Source organism: Carcharhinus amblyrhynchos, chromosome 18 (assembly GCF_965287045.1).
Source record: "Carcharhinus amblyrhynchos chromosome 18, sCarAmb.v2.hapA, whole genome shotgun sequence".
Lineage (NCBI taxonomy): Eukaryota > Metazoa > Chordata > Chondrichthyes > Carcharhiniformes > Carcharhinidae > Carcharhinus > Carcharhinus amblyrhynchos.
In genome coordinates this window covers 39,786,134-39,807,248 of record NC_137341.1, presented here as the reverse complement: position 1 = coordinate 39,807,248, position 21,115 = coordinate 39,786,134, and the positions used below count along the sequence as shown (strand labels likewise).

Below are 21,115 nucleotides of genomic sequence, written 5' to 3'. Positions count from 1 at the left end.
TCTGTATTTTAGTTAATTAATCAGTGGGTGAGTGATCGTATGGTGCACTGGAAGAAAAGTGATTGAAGTTTAAGCAATAACAGTTCAAGTAAGGGGCTGGGAGCCTCAATTATTCCAAACTTCCCACAAAAGGGAGATTTGAAGTTTGGAATGCAATGTGGAAAAGACAATGCAATTTACTAAATTATCCCTGCATGCGTGACTGAGAAGTATCTGCATATTGTGTGGCCTGTGTGTTTAATGTGCTTCCTTGTAATTGTGCAAATTGTAAATCATGTTTCTTTTTGCGTGGCACGAAAAGCAATAATATATCGCCTCAAGGAAATAAAAAAATGTATAAATAAATACTTCTGTGCAACTTGCAGTATAGTATTTTGCATTAATTGCCTAACCTGAATGTTTTATTTTAAACTTTGATGGTTAACTAATTTTTGGCACCATTGTCGGTACAGTCAAAGGGAGGAAACAACATTGTTACACCCTGTATATTGTAATATATGATTGCTAATTAATTAGTAATAAGCAAACTGCAATCTATACACTTATTCTGAAATAGTTTCCAAATGACTGGGTGGCGTTTCTGCCTTAAATCCCAATTCCTGGGTTCATTTTTAATAGCTACATGGTATTTGTTGTGTGTTCGCCTTTATTCTCATGCAGACGTTACTTTAAATTCCCAACATCTGCAGAGATGTTCAATGCTTATTTATTACTAGAACTAAATGCTCTAACCTGTGGAAAGGAGTGCGAATGTTTGCAATGCACGTTTGCGTGCCCAGTTGCCTATGCATTTAGTCTCCGTTTGCAGTTCAGTGGTTAGTTGGCTTTCGTTCAGAAGATAAATCTATTGGCAATGTATTATTTTCTTTTTAAGCTGCATGCCTCCACCACTGTGCTCACTATGCTCCAAAACTGCAGTCATTTTCGTCCCTGAGATGTAACCATTTTACATTAGATGTGTGTCTGTGTGTCGGCCACTGAACAATTCAGCAGCAACTTACGTTTATGCGAGTACCTTTCGTAGAGCTTCCGTCAGTGTCTGTCCCACAGGAACATACTCAGTCACGAGGATCCAAATTTTCCTGCCTTTGCCGCAATCTTACCTCCCCCTCGCTCCAGGCAAAATGCCGTTGGCATTGGTAGGACCTATTGTCAGAAAATTTTCACCCTAGTTAATATTAAGATAATTAGGATAGGTAGGGAAGGCGATGGCCTAGTGGTATTAACGCTAGACTATTAATCCAGAACCTCAGCTAATGTTCTGTGGACCCAAGTTCGAATCCTGCCATGGCTGATGGTGGAATTTGAATTCAATAAAAAAAATCTGGAATTAAGAATCGAATGATGACCTTGAAACCATTGTCGATTGTTGGAAAAAACCCATCTGGTTCACTAATGTCCTTTAGGGAAGGAAATCTGCCGTCCTTATCTGGTCTGGCCTACATGTGACCCCAGAGCCACAGCAATGTACTTGACTCTCAACTGCCCTCCAAAGACAACTAGGAATGGGCAATAAATGCTGGCCAGCCAGCGACGCCCATGTCCCACAAATGAATAAAAAAAGGTGAACAAAAGTGTAGGTGATTAGGAGCGTCTTAAAGAAGTAGAGAAAAGCTGAAAGATTTAGGAAGGGAATTCCAAAGATTAGGACATATGTAACTGAAGGCACCGTTGCCAATGATGGCACGATTAAAATCAGGCATCCTAAAGAGACCAAAATTGGACAGATACAGAGCTCTCGAAGGATTGTAAGGCTGGCAGGAGGTTACAGAGAGGGATGTCAAAGCTGGGATGGGAATTTTAAAATTGAGACAGGGAGCCAATGTAAATCAATAAGCACAAGAAAGGTGGGTGAATAAAACATGAAGTGAGTTAAGATCGTGGGAAGCAGAGTTTTAAATGAGGGTGGCACGATGGTTAACACTGCTGTCTCACAGCATCAGGGACCCCGGTTTGATTCCTGGCTTGGGGTCACTGTCTGTGTGGAGTCTGCACGTTCACCCCAAGTCTGCATGGGTTTCCTCCAGGTGTGTGCTGATGTGGGGGCGGGGGGTGCGGGGAAGGGGGTGGACCATGCAAAGGTCTGTTCACCTTGGGTGGGATTTTCTAGTTTTTGGGCAATCCTGCTTCTTACGTAGAGGGCTGTAACAGAAAATTGTAAAGAAAAGTTGTCCCCTTTCAGAGAGTAACTGCACATTTTCTAAGAGAGACGGTGACCTGCTTTGTTGCGTATGGTAGTTGGAAGAGAGGTGTTCTGTGCATGAACAAATAGCTTTCATTAATACCACCCTTTGTGACCTTAGGACTCCCGCAATGCTTCACAGCCTCCTGAGTGAGGTCACTGTGGTAATACGGGGAACATGGGTGGGCGACTTGCGCACAGCAAGCTCCCACAAACGGAGCTGTTATATTATAATGACAGATACAACTGTCATCCAGGATAACTCCCTGGCTCTTCTTCGAAGTAACGCCACGGGATCTTTTATGCTCACCAGAAAGACCAGATTTAACGCCCCATCCAAAAGCCAGCGCCTCCAATAATGCAGCACTCCTGCAATACTGCTCTGGGAAAGCCCCGGAGTGAGGCTTGAACCCATGAAGTTCTGACTGAGAGGCAAGTGCGATTGGCTGAGCCACGGCTCAGACTTACTGTTGCCCCATGCAATGGGTAGTGGACAATACCGAAATGGGGTTTTCAGTGTAATACCCGTCACCGGGTGAATTCCAAGCCATTATGTGCAAGGAGCCACCCACTGACGGGCAATTTGGACAGGTGCATGGTTAGAAGAGGTTTAGAGGCCAAACGCATGGGTCGAGTTCAGTTTAGGAAACCTAGTCAGCACGGATGAGTTGGGCCGAAGGGCCTGTTTCTGCACTGGTATATCTCTGTTCCCATCCCGCCTACTACGGGAATGGTAACGGACAGGACGGGATCATGCAAAGATCCAACCACGCTTGCCCTCAAGACCAGAAAATCCCACCCAAGTTCAACGGATCTCTGCATGGTCCTGTTCCGCCCGCCACGATTCCCGTGGAAGGCAGGGAAGGAAAATTCCGTTGCATGATTGAATCGAAGTGCATCGAATTGTGAACTTCACACGTCAGCGCTATCGCTAGGCTCCTCCAGAGACTGAGGAGTGACCATTCACCTTCCCCTCACAGGTAGGGGGTTACCTGGCCATACCCACACATCACAACTAATGTGTCAAAAAACACAAGGGGGTACAGGGCACAACTGTCCTTCGAAAGCAGAGGTCGAGGACCGGCAAAAAAAGATAAAATGAATAAGTGGGCGGCACGGTGGCACAGTGAATAGCGCTGCTGCCTCACAGCCCCAGGAACCCGAGTTCAATCCCAGCCTTGGGTCACTGTCTGTGTGGAGTCTACACGTTCTCCCCATGTCTGTGTGGGTTTCCTCCCACAGCCCAAAGATGTGAGATTGATTGGCCATGCTAAATTGACCTTTGGGGATTAGTAGGGTAAATATGTGGGGTTACGAGAATAGGGCCTGGGTGGGTAGTGGACAATACCGAAATGGGGTTTCCACCGGGTGAATTCCAAGCCATTACGTGCAAGGAGCCACCCACTGACAGGCAATTTGGACAGGTATATGGATAGGAAAGGCATACAGGCCAAACGCAGGCAAATGGGACGAGTTCAGTTTTGGATACCTGGTCAGCATGGGCAAGTTGGGCCGAAGGGCCTGTTCCTGTGCTGTACGTCTCTGTGACTCTATGGGTGGAGTTTTGGTGCAGACTCGATGGGCCGAACAGCCTCCTTCTGCTCCGTAGGAATTCTATGATTCTATAATTGTAAAGAAATATCAGATGTGTGAAAGCGTACTGAGTCCGAGAGCTGCTTCCAATTTTCCTCACAGCACAATCTGTGCTCTGGGTTCCGACATGAACACCCATCAAAATGACACAGCCGTTTGGGAATGAGAGATTCAATAGATCCTTTGTCTGTCTATTATGCGGACCTGCCTATCAAAATTTCTTCGCCACTTTCCTGGCCAAATAAGCAGGGAAGAAAGACTCTTCTATTATCTCGCCTCAATTACACACTGTGTGTCTTTTGATTTTTTTTTCACTTTGATCTCCTTTGACTGAACGTTGATTTCTAAAGCACAGACCGCACCCCACCCTCGCTTTTATGCAGCTTCAGTGGTTAATGTACTTCTCTGAAAGGGAAAGACATGATTTCAAGCTCCGACAGAATTGCCACTAACAATAGCCCTGTTTTAAGAAAAAAAGGTCCTCAGCTCCTCGGGGCTTTGAAAGGGGGTGTCTGAAATCTGTCAGTTCCTACTCCCAGAGTTACGCATCGCATTTGCCACCCCACCATTCCTCCGACATCCATTCTCCAGCTCACCCGATGATGCTTTCCTTACTCATACCGAGGTGTAAATCGATGATCTTTGACAGAGTTTTATGGATGTATCATGCATTTCCACGGTGAGTAATTAAAAGTAGGATGGTGCTGGGGGAGAAGGGGGAGGGGGTGTATGTGGAGGAGAAGGGAATGGCAGTGGGAGGGGGGTAGGGTGACACGTTTGTGTTGGCAACTTGCGGCTTCTTTCCCTTCCTGCCTTCGCCCCCACCCTTGCTTCATCCCAAGCAGAACTGACCTAGCGTGCCACAGTTTGCCAGGCACTCCTCAGAACGAAATGCTTGGCAGGTATCAATTAGGCTGCAATTCAAAAGTTAATTTATTCAGAAGCAAATGTTAACACACATTTACCAGTGTGAGGTGAGTCGACTGCGGTTCCAACGCGATGGCGAGAAACTCTGGCACGTAAATTGAACATAAAATGTGGGCAGTCACGCCATTAAAATTTCAAATTCATTTCCCAGTTTCGATGGGTGAAAGTTTGCAGCGAGGTTTGTGACACCGTTAGCACAAACTTTGTCTCCAACATGACCGACGCAATTTCGACTGCATTTTGGAAGCTATTTCCTGATTTGTCCAAAGTGGAAACTTAAGGCGGAATTTTCCCATCCCCCCCCCCCCCACTACGGGAATGGTACCAGGCAGGACACGATCATGCAAAGATCCATTGACCTCGGGCGCAATTTTCTAGTCTTGGGGCAAACGCAGACCGAAAATGTCGCCATTAAAGATTATTTATTAGTATCGCAAGTTGGCTTACATTAACACTGCAAAGAAGTCACTGTGAAAATCCCCTAGTCACCACACTCCGTTCGGGTACACTGAGGGAGAATTTAGCATTGCCAATCCACCTAACCTGCACATCTTTCGGACTGCGGGAGGAAACTGGAGCACCCGGAGGAAATCCACACAGACACGGGGAGAACGTGCAGAGTCTGCACAGACAGTGACCCAAGGTTGGAATCGAACCTGGGTCCCTGGCGCTATGAAGCAGCAGTGCTAACCAGTGTGCCACCATGCCACCCTTTACCCCCACCGTATCGGACCTCAAATAAGAATGTTACATCCGAAGTGAGCACATTACTAGAAGCTCCAAAATGTAAGGTGCAAATCCTCTCTTGCCATTTTCCAAAAGAAAATTGGTTACAATTTACAATTTGAGCCCGAGGTCTAACCCAGCCCCACTGGACGTTGAGAAGAATTGTTATTCACTTTTTATCCTAATGCAACAATACGCTCAATACTTTTCTGTTTCCTTTTTTCAAGAATGATCTGATGGAATGGCTCACAATCATTGGCCTTGCTCAATATTACAAGACGTTAGTGGAGAATGGTTACGAGAACATTGAGTTCATCACTGACATTACCTGGGAGGACCTGCAAGAAATTGGCATCACAAAGTTAGGTGAGTGTTGGCCATTCTTTACATGCCACTCCTTTTCGGGTCGTTGGAGGCACCGGCTGTCTCTGGCTCATGTGTGGGCAGAAAGGGTTAATAAAACCATAAATTCGAAAATTCCGGGGGCAGGGGGTGGAATTCAACCCATTGTACCTGTGCTAGCTCAGAGAAAGAGTGACCCAATTAACACCACCCCCCCCCAACTTCAGCTCGGCAAATTTCTCCTTTTCAAGTTAGTGGCAGGACCCTGGACAGCATTGATGTACCGAGGTATCTTGGGGTTCAAATCCATAGTTCCCTGAAAATGGGGCTACTCAAGTAGACAGGGTGGTCAGGGTATTGAGTACAAGGGTCAGGATGTCATGTTGCAGATTTATAAAATTTAGTTTAGTCTGCGTTTAGAATATTGCGTTCAATTCTGGTCACCACGTTACAGGAAGAGTGTTGAGGTTTTGGCAAGGTTGCAGAAGAGGCTTACCAGGATGCTGCCTGGATTAGAGAGTATGAGCTATAAGGAGAGGCTGGACAAACTCGGGTTTTTCTCTCTGGAGCAGCGGAGTCTGAGGAGAAATCTATAAAATGATGAGAGGCACAGATAGGGTTGACAGTCAGAATCCTTTTCCCAGAATTGAAACGTCTAATACTAGGGGATGTGCACTTAAGTTGAGAAAGGGAAGGCTCTAAGAAGATGCGAGGGGCAAGTTTTCTTATACAGAGAGTGGTAGGTATCTGGAATGCACTGCCAGGAGTGGTGGTGGGGGCAGATGTGACAGGGGCTTTTAGATAAGGAATCAAGGGATGTGGGCCAAGGGCAGGCGGAAGGGATTTGTTTAATTTGGTGTCATGTTCAATACAACATTGTGGGCCAAACAGCCTGTTCATGTGCTGTGCTGTTCTATTCTCTGAGTCTAGATCTGATTTTGTTTTGCAAGTCACAATTGAATATGCTTCCACCACCTTATCAGGTAGCGCATTTCAGATCACAAGAATGAATCATTTAAAAATCTCATGCATGTGTTATCACTTTAGCATCATAGAATCCCTACAAAGCAGAAGAAGGCCATTCAGCCCATTGACTCTGCACTGACTACAATCCTACCCAATCCCTGTAACCCCATGCATTCCTCTGCTATTGCCCTGATACCAAGGGGCAATTTATTATAGCCAATCCACCCAACCCACACATCTTTGGACAGTGGGAGGAAACCGGAGCACCTGGAGGAAACTATAAATAAGACCTCACACACCAACTACTAGGATTGACTGAAGACCCAACCTTGTAAAAATAAAAATTAGCTTTGTGCACAGTGGGCAGGATTATCTTGTACGGCCCACCCCAGGACCGGAAAATCCCACCCGAGGTCAACTGACCTTTAAATGGTCTGTCAAATAGTCTGTCCCGCTCGTGACCACTCAATTAGTGGGCTAAACAAGAACATTTTCCCCATTATGTCTCATTGCACCCTGCCTTCTACTATAGAACATAGAACATAACAGCACAAACAGGCCCTTCGGCCCACAAGTTGTGCCGATCATATCCCTACCTACCAGGCCTATCTATAACACTCAATCCCATTAAATCCCATGTACTCATCCAAAAGTCTCTTAAAAGACTCCAACGAGTTTGCCTCCACCACCACCGACAGCAGCCGATTCCACTCACTCACCCCCCTCTGAGTGAAAACTTATGCCTGACATCTCCAATACCACTATTTCTTCATCCTCACACAATCAAAATCTTGGCAATTTGTACTATGGGTTATTATAGAGTCTAATAAGAACATTAGAAATAGGAGCAGGAGTAGGCCATCTAGCCCTTCGAGCCTGCCCCGCCATTCAATAAGATCATGGCTGATCTGTCGTGACTCAGTTCCACTTTCCCGCTTTCTCCCCATAACCCTTAATCCCCTCTCTTATCAAAAACCCATCAACCCGCGTCTTAAAAATATTTAGCGAGGCAGCCTCCACCACTTCAACGGGCAGAGAATTCCAGAGATTCACCACCCTTTGAGTGAAGAAGTTCCTCCTCAACTCCGTTCTAAACCGCCCCCCTTTTATCTTGAGGCTGTGCCCCCTAGTCCTACTGTCTTTTTTGAGCGGGAAGAGTCTCTCCACCTCTATCCTATCCATCCCATTCATCATCTTATACGTCTCAATGAGATCTCCCCTCATTCTTCTAAACTCTAACGAGTACAAGCCCAGTTTATTCAGCCTCTCCTCATAGCTCAACCCCCTCAACTCCGGTATCAGCCTAGTAAACCTCCTCTGCACCCCCTCCAAGGCCAAAATATCTTTGCGCAGGTGCGGCGCCCAAAACTGCACACAGTACTCCAGCATTAATGGCAATTTTTTTCGACAATCATAGTGCCACAATGGTTGCTACTTCCTTTTCGTTATGTTTGTTCATTGACAGCTTGTGGCAGCCTTGGCTAGGCCAGCCCATTTCTTGAAACTTTTTTGGCGGGCAACAGCCTCCCTGAGGCAGTGCAGTCCCATGAGGTGGAGGTAAACCCGTGCAATCTCACCAGTTGATAACACCACGGTCCCGCTGCAGCAGTGCCGGAGAATTTGGCGCCCAGCCAAATCTCCATTCATTGCAGCAGGATGAGAAAATCCCGCCGGTGTGAACAGTGGTTGGATTCTGGCCGTGGTGTTTGGTACAAATTGACAAGTTTTTGATTGTGTGAAGACGAAGAAATGGCGGGATAAGTCCGGATAATGTGTGTGTGAGTGAGGCTGTGAGGTGATGGTGTTTCCCTGCACCAGCTACCCATCATAGAATCCCTACAATGTACAAGGAGGCCATTCGGTCCATCGAGTCTGCACCGACTATCTAAAGAGGCATCTTACCCAGCCCCCCGCCCTATTCCCACAACACCATGTACTTACCATGGCTAATTATCCTAACCCAAACATCTTTGAACTCTAAGGGGCAATTTAGTGTGGCCAATCCACCTAACCTACACACCTTTGGACTGTGGGAGGAAACCAGAGCACCCGGAGGGAACCCACGCAGACATAGAGAAAGCGCACAAACTCCACACAGACAGTGACCCGAGACTGGAATCGAACCCAGGTCTCTGGCACTGTGAAGCGGCAATGCTAACCACAGTGCTTCCCCACCCTTGCTCTTCTAGGCGATAGAGATGACTGATTTTCAAGATACCGTTAAAGTTGTTGCTATATTTTCAGCCCCTGCTTCTTTCAGCCATAAACAGAGACCAGGCATGATGGCCACACTGTGGGGGGCAGGATTCAGAGGTCATTGAAGCCCCCCACGGTCAGAGTCATGGCTGAGCATTGCTCATCTGGCAGTGCTAACTGCCACCCTGACAGTGCCAACCTAGCAGTGCCAAGGGGGTGGGGTGTGAGGAGTAAGGTGGTTAGGAAGAGGGGAATGAAGTGGGGGGTCATGTGGGGGGGGGGGGGGGGGCGGTTCATGAGGGAAGTCATGAAAGTGGGCATGAAGTGGGGACATGAAGGGAACCCTTCGCAGGACCCCAATGCCCTGGTGCCAGTGATCTTTGGAGGGGGATTGGGTAAACGCTCCTTCAATGAGGTAGTGGGGAGGTCCCTGATGTCTACGGGGAAGGGATGGGGATCCTCAGTTTCAATGCCAGATCGACCTCCATGAAGCTGGGTGTGTTTAGGCCCTGCCCCTCTCAAAACCCCATGTGCCGCCTTATCCCAGTAACCATACACATTTACCCTGCTAATCCAACTATCCTATACATCTCCAAAAGAATCACCGTGTGTGGGGAAATTGCCACTGTTCTTTCGCCTGAAATTCCACCTGTGTTACTGTGCTAATGCAGCAACCAATTTGCATACAGCAAGCCCCCAGAAGCAGCAATGAGATAATAGACAGATAATCAGATTTAGTGTCATTGGTTGAGAAATAACTCCAGGCCTGTGGGCGGTACAGTGATGTGGGTATGCCGGCGTTGGACTGGCGTAAACACAGTAAAAAGTCTGACAACACCAGGTTTTAGTCCAACCTATTTATTTGATAATATATGAGTATATTATCAAATAAATAGGTTGGACTAAAACCTGGTGTTGTCAGACTTTTTACTGCGGTACGGTGGCACAGTGGTTAGCACTGCTGCCTCAGCACCAGGGATCTAGGTTCGATTCTGGTCTCAGGTCACTGTCTGTGTGGAGTTTGTACATTCTCCCCATATCTGTGTGGGTTTCCTCTCACACTACAATGATGTGCAGATTGGCTGTGCTAAATTAGTGTCCCAAGATGTGTAGGTTGGATGGATTAGCAAGGTAAATGTGTGGGGTTACAGGGTTAAGGCGGGGGATAGGGCCTGGGTAAGACACTCTGATAGAGAGTTGCTGCAGACTCAATAGGCTGAATGGCTTCATTTTGCAATGTAATGATTACATGGACATTGGGATAACTCCCTGGCTCTTCAAAGCAGTTCTAAGGGATATACCTGTGAGGGTATATAGGGCCTTGGTCTGAAAGTCATCAGAAAGACACTGCAACACTACTTGAGAAAGAATATACTGGCACTGGAGGGGGTGCCGAGGTTGATTCTGGAGTTGAGGGGTTGGCTTATGAGGAGAGACTGAGTAGACTGGGGCTACACTCATTGGGAATTTAGAAGAATGGGGAGGATCTTATAGAAGCATATAAAGATTATGAAGGGAATGGATAAGATAGAAGCAGGGAGGTTGTTTCCACTGGCGGGTGAAACTAGAACTAGGGTGCATGGCCTCAAAATAAGGGGGAGCAGATTTAGGACTGAGTTGAGGAAGAACTTCTTCCTCCAAAGAGTTGTGAATCTGTGGAATTCCCTGCCCAGTGAAGCAGTTGAGGCTACCTCATTGAATATTTTTAAGGCAAGAATAGATAGATTTTTGAACAGTAAGGGAATTAAGGGTTATGGTGAGTGGGCAGGTAAGTGGAGCTGAGTCCACAAAAAGATCAGCCATGATCTTATTGAATGGCAGAGCAGGCTCGAGGGACCAGATAGCCTACTCCTGCTCCTAGCCCTTCTGTTTTTATTCTCTCAGTACAGTGCTGGGAGCTTAGAGATTTGTGTTCAAGTCTCCAGAGTGGGACTTGAATCCTCAACTTTCTGAATCAAAAGATATGAGCACTCCCTGATGTACACTGAAAGATGCATTGGTGAGACAAATTTAGGGGTTGCATTTCAACACTGAGCCCCAACCGTAGATGAATATGCATGGAGATGCATCAATGGTCAATGTGCCTAAGCTTGTGTTATGTAACTGGGCACGATGGAACTGCTTTTGATTTTCAATGTCAGTGGGAAAAGAAGCACTTTGGATTGCAGCACAGGCACATAAAAGTAAAAGGGGCTCCTTATTGAAGAAGCAAGCAAATGTATGGAGTGCTGTCTTGCCTTTTGCTAATTAGAACATTTATTTTCCAGTATGTTCTGTCCTGCTTCTCAGCACTCAAAACCACAGAACAGATGGAGACTTTTCATTCCCCTTTTGCCAGTGCAAGTTCTTCCATCAAAGCGATAGTGAGAATGAGCTGGAATTTAATTAACGCTTTCCACATTCTCAGAACGCCACAAAGCACTTTGCGCCACTGATCCATTACATTTGTGGTGTAGTCACTGGGCGGCACGGTGGCACAGTGGTTAGCACTGCTGCCTCCCAGAGACCTAGGTTCAATCCCAGCCTCAAGTCACTATCTGTGTGCAGTCTGCACGTTCTCCCCATATCAGCATGGGATTCCTTTGGGTGCTCCAGTTTCCTCTCACACTCCAAAGGTGTATGGGTTAGGTTGATTGGCCATGCTAAATTGACCCTAGTGTCAGGGAGATTTGCTAGGGTAAATGAGAGTTATGGGAATAGGGCCTGGGTGAGGTGGTGGTCAGTACAGACTTGATGGGCTGAATGGCCTTCAGTACTGTAGGAATTCCATGATATGAATCACACTGGTCAGCCTGTCTTTCAAACTATAATGAAGAGAATGACCAACTGGTTTGGTATTGATGGTGATGATGGCCTAGTGGTATTATCGGATCCCAGAAACTCAGTTAATGTGTTGGGGACCCAGGTTCGAACCCTGCCATGGCAGATGGTGGAACTTGAATTCAATAACAAGTATCTGGAATTAAGAAAACCCATCTGGTTCTCTCATGTCCTTTAGGGAAGGGAATAGAAACTAGAAGCAGGAGTAGGCTATTCAGCCCTCGAGTCTGCTTCACCATTCATTTTGATCATGGCTGATCATCGAATTCAATATCCCGATTTCCCCCTATCCCCCCATATCCCTTTAGCCCCATCTGACATCCTTACCTGATCTGGCCTGGTGGTTAACTCTCACCTGCCTCCAAGGGCAACTAGGAATGGGCAATAAATGCTAGCCAGCCAGCACTGCCCATTTCCTATGAAAGAATAAAAAAAGACTATATTCGAAATCAATGGGAGTTAAGGATTGACAGAGGAATGATTGAAAATGAGTAATTTTTGCAGAAAAATGATTGTCTCAGACGTATCTACAGATATGTATCAGTACCACCATTATATGTTGCAGTTACCAATAGGCTATAGATAAATTGAAGTTATAGACAGGTTATAATTATAGAATCATAGAATAGAATCACTACAGTGCAGAAGGAGTCCGCACCAACTATAATCCCACCCAGACCCCACCCCCCACAACCCTCATTCACCCTACTAATCCCCCGACCCTAAGGTCAATTTAACGTGGCCAGTCAGCCTAACCCACACATCTTTGGACTGTGGGAGGAAACCAGAGCATCCAGAGGAAACCCAGACAGACACAGGACGAACATGAAAATTCCACACAGACAGTGACCCAAGCTGGGAATCGAACCCGGGTCCCTGGCACTGTGAGGCAGCAGTGCTAACCACTGTGCCACCATGCCACCCAAATAGACAGGGTGAAGTGACAGATAGTTTGTAGTTACAGCTTACAGTTACAGCCAGGTTACAGTTACAGGCAGGTTACAGTTACAGCCAAATTACAGTTGTAGACAGGTTACAGTTACAGTCACGTTACAGTTTACAGCCAGATTACAGTTACAGGCAGGTTACAGTTATAGACAGGTTACAGTTACAAACATGTTACAGTTACAGACAGGTTAACGCTATGGACGGTGAAATTACAGATAGGTCACAGTTATAGATGGGGTGAAGTTACAGAAGTCACAGTTACAGACAGGTTACAGTTACAGACAGGTTAGTTACAGCCAGATTATAATTACAGGCAGGTTACAGTTATAGACAGGTTACTGTTACAGTCAGATTACAGTTACAGACAGGTTACAGTTTACAGCCACATTACAGTTACAGGCAGGTTACGGTTACAGGCAGGTTACTGTTATAGACAGGTTACAGTTACAGGCAGGTTACAGTTACAGCCAGATTATAGTTACAGACAGGTTACAGTTATAGGCAGGTTACAGTTACAAACATGTTACAGTTACAGACAGGGTGAAGTTACAGACAGGTTTCAGTTCTAGACCGATTTTAGTTGTAGACAGGTTACAGTTATAGACAGGGTGAAGTTACTGACAGGTTACAGTTTCAGTGTGAAACACTATGAAGAGAGATCAGTTGAACAGCTGAAAGTTAGGTCTGCAGAGCCTTAGGCAACATCTGACCATCCCGTTTAATCCAGGCCTGATTACAGCCAGGCCCTCTGAGTATTCAAATATTTTGAAAGTATTGTGTCACATTGCTTTGTCTGCTCTTTCTCCCAAGCACTCACTCGATTAGTGTCAAGTTGTCAGTCCCTCTGTTTAAACAAGAGTTCCATGCATCACTTTTGTCAGATTGAAAGAGCTTTCTTTCACAGCGGATAATGTTCAAATTACAATCAAAGGTCTCAAATTGCAAAACACAGCAAATCTGAAACAATATAGAAAACAAAGAATTTTTGACCTGTTGAATATATTTTAGCTTAAAAACTAAAATCAAAATCAAAGCTTTAACTTTTCCCATTGACAGTTTTGTGAGATTTGTGACATTCAAAAAGTGTTTCATTCCAGAGAATTAGCTGAAGAAATCTTAATTGAAAAATGCTGCAAAAGGAGGAGAGAGGGAGTGAAACAGAAAGTGATAGAGAGAGGGAAGGAGGGACTGAGAGAGACAGACAGAGAGAGAAGGAGAGAGACAGAGAGAGTGAAACAGAGAAGGGGAGAGACGCAGAGAGTGAGACAAAGTGATGGAGAAAGAGAGAGGGAGAGCTAAATATATTTAAGACGCGGGTAGATAGGCTTTTGATAGGCAAAGGGATTAAGGGTGATGGGGAGAAGGCGGGAAAGTGGAACTGAGCCACGACAGATCAGCCATGATCTTATTGAATGGCGGAGCAGGCTCGAAGGGCTGGATGGCCTACTCCTGCTCCTATTTCTTATGTTCTTATGAATTCTCTGCCCGTTGAAGTGGTGGAGGCTACCTTGCTAAATATATTTAAGACGCGGGTAGATAGGTTTTTGGTAGGCAAGGGAATTAAGGGTTATGGGGAGAAAGCGGGAAAGTGGAACTGAGCCACTTCAGATCAGCCATGATCTTACTGAATGGCGGGGCAGGCTCGAGGGGCGAGATGGCCTACTCCTGCTCCTATTTCTTATGTTCTTATGACAGAGTGAAACAGTGAAGGAAAGAGACAGAGAGAGAGAGAGAGAGAAAGGGACAGAGAGAGGCATAGAAAGATAGAGAGTGAAACAGAGATGGAGAGAGACAGAGAGAGAGACAGAAAGTGACAAAAAAGAGATGGAGAGATAGAGAAAGACAAAGAGTGAGAAACAGAGGGAGACAGAGACAGAGAGAGGCTGAGAAAAGGCAGAGAGAGAGAGACCGAGGAGAGAGAGAGATACACACAGAAATAGAGAGAAGGAGAGAGGGAGACAGAGGGAGAGAGGGAGATAGATAATGAGAGGCAGAGCAAATGAGAGAGAGACAGAAGGATAGGGAGAGACAGAAGGAGGGAGAGAGACAGACAGACAGAGAGAAACAGAGAGAGAGGGGAGACAGAGATAGAGAAAGAGACAGAGACACAGAGAGATAGAGACAGAGAGAGATAGAGATGGAGGGAGAGAGAGAGAGATAGAAAGTCAGAGTGAGATAGAGAGCCAGAGACAGGAAAAGAGACATAGAGAGAGTTAGATAGAGACAAAGAGAGATGACAGAGAGATAGAGACATATTAAGACAGAAAGAAAGACAGATATAAACAGAATGAGTTAGACAGAGTGGGAGAGATAGAGAGAGTCTGAGAGAGAAAAACAGAGCATCAGAGAGAAAGACAGACAGAGGGGGGCAGAGTATCAGAGAGAAAGAGAGAGACAGACTGACAGAGAGAGTGAGAGAGACAGAGAGAGACAGAGACAGAAAGAGGGATGGAACATACCAAAGCATTCGACCTGTCCTGTACTGAATCACTGTTTAAGGTTGAGGGGGTGGGTGGTTCTCTGTAATTGATGTTGATATATCTGGACATTAACTTGGTATTTTTGTCCCTGTAGGCCATCAAAAGAAGTTTATGCTGGCTGTGAAGAAACTGGCTGAAATCCAGCGAGCTAGCCGCTATGACTCTGGCACTCTGAAGAAGAAAGCTCCCCAGTCCCTGGAGATTGTGGCGATAGAATCTCCTCAGGGTGAAAATGCTGAGTGCCAGTCTCCCAAGATGTCCACCTTCCAAGACAGTGAGCTGAGCAATGAGCTTCAAGCTGCCATGACCAGTGCTGGCGATGCCAAGGACGGCCTAGAACCGCGGCAGGCCAACCATGCCGCCGTGGCACCAGAGGGCACGGCGTACCAACAACAAAGAGGCGTCCAGGAGAGTGACAATGGTGGCGGTGGCAAGACGAAGCTGAACGGTACTGCTCAAGAAGTGGCAGGAGGAGGGAGCCAGCTACAGAGAGCGGCTCTGTCCAAGAGCCAGGAAAATCTGGAGGGCCCCAGCTACCGGCCAGTCATCACAGAACAAGTCGGCCCCACAAGGCGAAGTCACCGACAAGGGGTTCAACGAGCAAGTGTACCCCCAGCGCCGGGGAAGCCAAGGGAGACCTTCTCCCACAGTCATCAAGCGATGGCCTCAATGTCGACCTTTACCCCACCGCAGACGCCCACCAAGGCCAGGCCTTCCTCTCCGCAGACGCTGAATGTCCCCCAGGCAACGGCCAAAGTGAAGCCCATCCCCCAGCTCCTACAGACAGACCGGCCGATGTCGCCGCGGTCACTGCCGCAGTCCCCCACACACAGAGGCTTCGCCTACGTGGTCCCGCAGCCCGTGGAAGGTGAAGGAATGACGGGGCCCGGCCACACGTCCAGTCCGCTGGCCCAGGCCGTCCCGGTTTTGCCCGTCTCCGTCCCGGTGCTTTGCCTCCCTCCGCACACGGACGAGTCCGAGGAGGACGCCTCCAAGCCAAAGAAGCGGGCGCACAGCTTGAGCCGCTACGCCATGTCGGACAGCGAGCAGGAGAAGGACGAGCTCGCCGTGCCGGACGCCGGCCCTTACGCCACCATCCAGAGGCACGTGGCGCGGAGTCACTCGGTGAGGGGCCAGTCGGCCGCCGACAAGAACGTCAACCGCAGCCAGTCGTTCGCCCTGAGGCCGAAGAAGAAAGGGCCCCCCCCGCCCCCGCCGAAACGCTCCAGCTCCGCCATATCCAGCACCAACCTGGCCGACGACCTGGCGAAGGAGAAGGAGGCGGGCGCTGCCAAGGACTTTGACGCCAAAGTGAGGTTTAAGGAGCAGCGGCGAGCCAGCGACTTTGGGGGAACGGTGGACACGGGCAGCGCCGGCAGCGTCAAGAGCATCGCTGCCATGCTGGAGATGTCGTCCATCGGTGGCGGCGCCAGGGCGCTGACCCTGCACCGATCGTTCAAGGCGGAGAGGGGTCTCGGGGTCTCCTACGCCCAAATGATACAGCCGGCCGGCTCGGAGCATTCCAGAGTGGCCACGGTGCTGGCCACGGTGAAGCGGGGGCCGCTTGACAGGTCCCGGGACGCGATCGGGCTAGACGGCGAGATCATCAACAGGAGGCGGACGATCAGCGGACCGGTCACCGGCCTGATCGCCGCTGCCAAGAAAGACAAGCCCGAAAGCGGCAAACCGGCGGCCGAGCCCGAGCCGGCCGTGGATCGGCTCCAGGTGGACCAAGCCGGCCCGTCCAGGAACAGCTCCTCCGAGAACTTGCCGTTCGCTGAAGAAGGCAACCTGACGATAAAGCAACGGCCACGCCAGCCCCTGAAGCCCGACACGGCGGAATGCCTGCCCCACCTCCAGGTTAACTCCGAGGCCATCAAACAGCAGTACTCGGGCTTCACCGCGTTCGAGCTGACCAGCACGCTGAAGAGGAGAGGGAAGCCCAGGCCCACCCAGCAGCAGGAAGTCATGGCCTTCCACCTAACGGAGTCGAACACCGTGAAGAGGCGACCGAAAAGCAGGGAGAAGGAGCAGCTGGAATCTCCCCAGGAGGCCCAGCACCACGCCATGTTCCAGAATGGCACGGGCACCATCAAAAGAAGGCCCGTGTCAGACATGACCGGGGGTGAGACATATCCCAGCTTCTTGACTGTCGGAGAAATCCCCAGAAGAAACAGCGGGGAGCATTCCTCCCACCTTTCGGATGGAGAGACAAAGAGGCCTGTTAAACCGCCAGTGTCTCCAAAACCTTCGCTCGCTCAGCCAACAGGCATGAAGCGTCACGGACCGCCATCAGCCGGCACCAAGAAGTCTCCATTGCCAGGTCCTGGAAGCCCAGGTACACTTTCCAATCTTCCTGGAAGTACGCAGCAGCTAACATCCTCTCCCACATGCCTCCCACCATCCACCAACATCCCTCCAGTCTAGAGTGGGATGGAAGGCAGTACGCGGGCAGTGACACTGTGGTTAGCACTGCTGCCTCACAGCTCCACGGATCCGGGTTCGATTCCCGGCTTGGGCAACTGTCTGTGTGAAGCCTGCACGTTGTCTGCCTGGGTTTCCTCCGGATACTCCGGTTTCCTCCCACAGTCCAAAAGACGTGCCGGTCAGGTGCACTGGCCTTGCTAAATTCTCCGCCAGTGTACCCAAACAGGCACCGGAGTGTCGCCACACACCAGCGGCTGTTCGGGTACATTGAGGGAGAATTTAGCATGGCCAATCCACCTAACCAGTACGTCTTTCAGACTGTGGGAGGAAACCGGAGCACCCGGAGGAAACCCATGCTGACATGGAGAGAACGTGCAGACTCTGCACAGACAGTGATCCAAGCCAGGAATCGAACCCAGGTCCCTGGCACTGTACTATGCTACCGTTACACCCTTCCAGGGGTGTAATCTGCATGAGAACCGTAGAATCCATAGAACCATAGAGTCCCTACAGTGCAGAAAGAGGCCATTCAGCCCTTCAACTCTGCACCAATTCTCTGAAAGAATATCCTACCAAGGGATATCTTCCCTCCGCCCAATCCCTGTAACCTTGCCCACTCGCCAGCTAACCTACACATCTTGGGACACTAAGGGGCACTTTACCATGGTCAATCCATCTAACATGCACTTCTTTGGTGTGTGGGTGGAAACCAGAGCACTGAGGAAACCCACGTAGACATGCGGAGAATGTGCAAACTCCACACAGTCATCTGAGGCTGGAATTAGACCCGGATCCCTGGCACTGTGAGGCAGCAGCACTAACCACCGTGTCACCGTGCTGGCAAATATCCTTTGTTCCCTCTCAAGGATGCTAAAGTGGTCCACCCCCACCCCAGCCAGGGCATTACTTGATACTTATCAGCCTAATAATGTTCAGCTCGTGCTGTATATGGGCGCGGGTTACTTCAGGTTCTGATAAATTGCAAAAGGTGCTGAACACTCCATCCTAACACCCACCAGTAGAGTTATTTAATGGAAGATAACAAGTCTGTATATAGTTCTAAAACCAGTTATGACGCCGAATGAGACCATTTGGCCCATCAGGCCCATGCCAGTGACTGTGGAGGAATCCAGTCAGTCCTCTTTCCCACCTCTATCCCTGTAGTCCTGCAGGTTCATCTTCTTCACTGTCACTGGGTTGGAATTCTGAACAATGTGGGTGTTCCTATAGCACACGGACTGCAGCGGGTTCAAGAAGACAGCTCACCACCACCTTCTCAAGGGCAATTAGGGATGGGCAATAAATGCTCTGCTGGTCAGCCAGGCTTGCATCTCATGAATGAATTTAAAAAGGATCCTGTGAGATCAAATTCTCCTTCATGTGGTTAGGTCACTTTTCCCTCGCACGTCAGAACCATGCATTAGATACAATTCTCCAGGGTGATCATGGGTAGCACGGTAGCACATATTTGAATTTGTATTCAATAACAACATCTTGGCTACATCTTAGAAACCCTACAGTGCAGAAAGAGGCCATTTGGCCCATCGAGTCTGCACCAACCACAATCCCACCTAGGCCCTACCCCCATGTCCCTGCATATTTACCTGCTAATCCCTCTAACCTACGCACCTTAGGACACTAAGGGGCAATTTTAGCATGACCAATCAATCTAACCCACACATCTTTGGACTATGGGAAGAAACCAGAGCACCCGGAGGAAACCCACGCAGATACAAGGAGAATGTGCAAACTCCACACAGACAGTGACCCAAGCCGGGAATCGAACGCAGGTCCCTGGAGCTGTGAAGCAGCAGTGCTAACCAGTGTGCTACCATGCCGCCCTTATCGCTACATCTGGGGGCGGCACAGTAGTAGAGACGGCATGGTGGCACAGTGGTTATCACTGCTGTCAGCCCTGAGTTCAATTCCCAGCATCGGGTGACTATGTGGAGTTTGCACGTTCTCCACATGTCCTGGTGGGTTTTTTTTGGGTGCTCTGGTTTCCTCCCACAGTCCGAAGATGTGCAGGTTGGGCGGACTGGTCATGCTAAATTGCCCCTTAGTGTCCCAAGATGTGTAGGTTAGAGGGATTAGCGGGGTTATGGGAATGGGAGCAGGGTGGGATGCTCTGTCAACAAGTAGATGCAGGCTCAATGGGCCAATGGCCTCCTTCTGCACTGTAGGGATTCTATGATATGATGATGGTGCCTTTGGCACAATAAAAGACATTATTCAATGTTCTTTGGGTGGTGAATCTCTGGAACTCTCTGCCCATTGAAGTGGTGGAGGCTACCTCATTGAATATGCTTAAGTCATGGGTAGATAGATTTCTGATAGACAAGGGGAATTAAGGGTTATGGGGAGCAGGCAGGAAAGTGGAACTGATTCACTTCAGATCAGCCATGATTTTATTGAATGGCGGGGCAGGCTCGAAGGGCTAGATGGCCTACTCCTGCTCCTATTTCTTATGTTCTTATGTTACTGAATTTGACACCAATACTCACAGTGGGACATTAGGACAGGTGACCAAAAGCTGGGTCAAGAAAGTAGGATTTGAGGAACATTTTAGGGGAGGAAAGGGAGGCAAAATCTATTTATTGCTGTTGGGATATAAAACAACCAATCATGCTTCCAATACATAATAGTAAAAATTTGAATTGGCTAACTTTGTAATCGACTGCTTTGCACATTCATCTCAGTTCACACATACAGCCTAACCAAGGTTTTATATAGCTGCAACATTATCCTAAATAAATCTGCCATTTTTATCCTGACTCCAATCCCACAGCAACATGTTTGAGTCTTAATTGTTCTCTTACATGGCCCAGTGAACCACTGTTGGTTCAAGAAGAAAGCCCACCACCATCTTCAAAGGGCACAATGGGGCTGAGACAATAAATAGGATCCTTCACATGAATGAGTAGGAGAAACAAGCTAATTCCTCTGCTTAAAGGAATAGGTTTTATCACCTTGCCTATTTAATTGCTGCAACGCATACACTAGTGGCGAGGTCAGCCTTCAGAAGCACATTGCTCAATGGCCTGATTTATTCCTGTGAATTTAAAGGGAGAATGCAGTTATGTTAATTTTAACTCAGTAAAATGTCAAAGGCAGTATGATACTTTTATCGATGTCATAAATTAATCCCAAAGAATAAGCTGTATACTTGCCAATTTTAGGTGTTTGTTTTTTACACGTGACCACAGAGCCTTTATGTCCATCCAAAATCTTATACTGGGAGACCAAAAGAGCATCCGACCAAGGCCCATCTCCCCAGCCTATCCCCATGACCCCACACGAGTTCCCCTCGTGTCTGCATGGGTTTCCTCCCACAACCTGAAAGACATGCTGGTTAGGTGCATTGGCCATACTAAAATCTCCCACAGTGTACCCAAACAGGGGCCAGAATGTGGCGACTGGGGGATTTTCACAGTAACTTCATTGCAGTGTTAATGTAAGCCTTACCATGGTTGGGTGGCACGGCAGCACAGTGATTAGCACTGTTGCC

At 48.1% G+C, this 21,115-nt stretch overlaps 1 protein-coding gene across 6 annotated transcripts in view; it reads left to right on the top strand.

The window, feature by feature from the left end:
- The window catches only part of caskin1 (CASK interacting protein 1), a 634,002-nt gene that overhangs the window by 602,899 nt on the left and 9,988 nt on the right, over positions 1–21,115 (top strand). For all 6 annotated transcript variants that reach the window (XM_080206871.1, XM_080206870.1, XM_080206867.1 and 3 more), the window contains 2 exons: positions 5,656–5,794; positions 15,275–17,518. In XM_080206871.1, the coding sequence (XP_080062997.1) occupies positions 5,656–5,794; positions 15,275–17,518 (2,383 nt within the window). The remainder of the gene's footprint in view (positions 1–5,655; positions 5,795–15,274; positions 17,519–21,115) is intronic.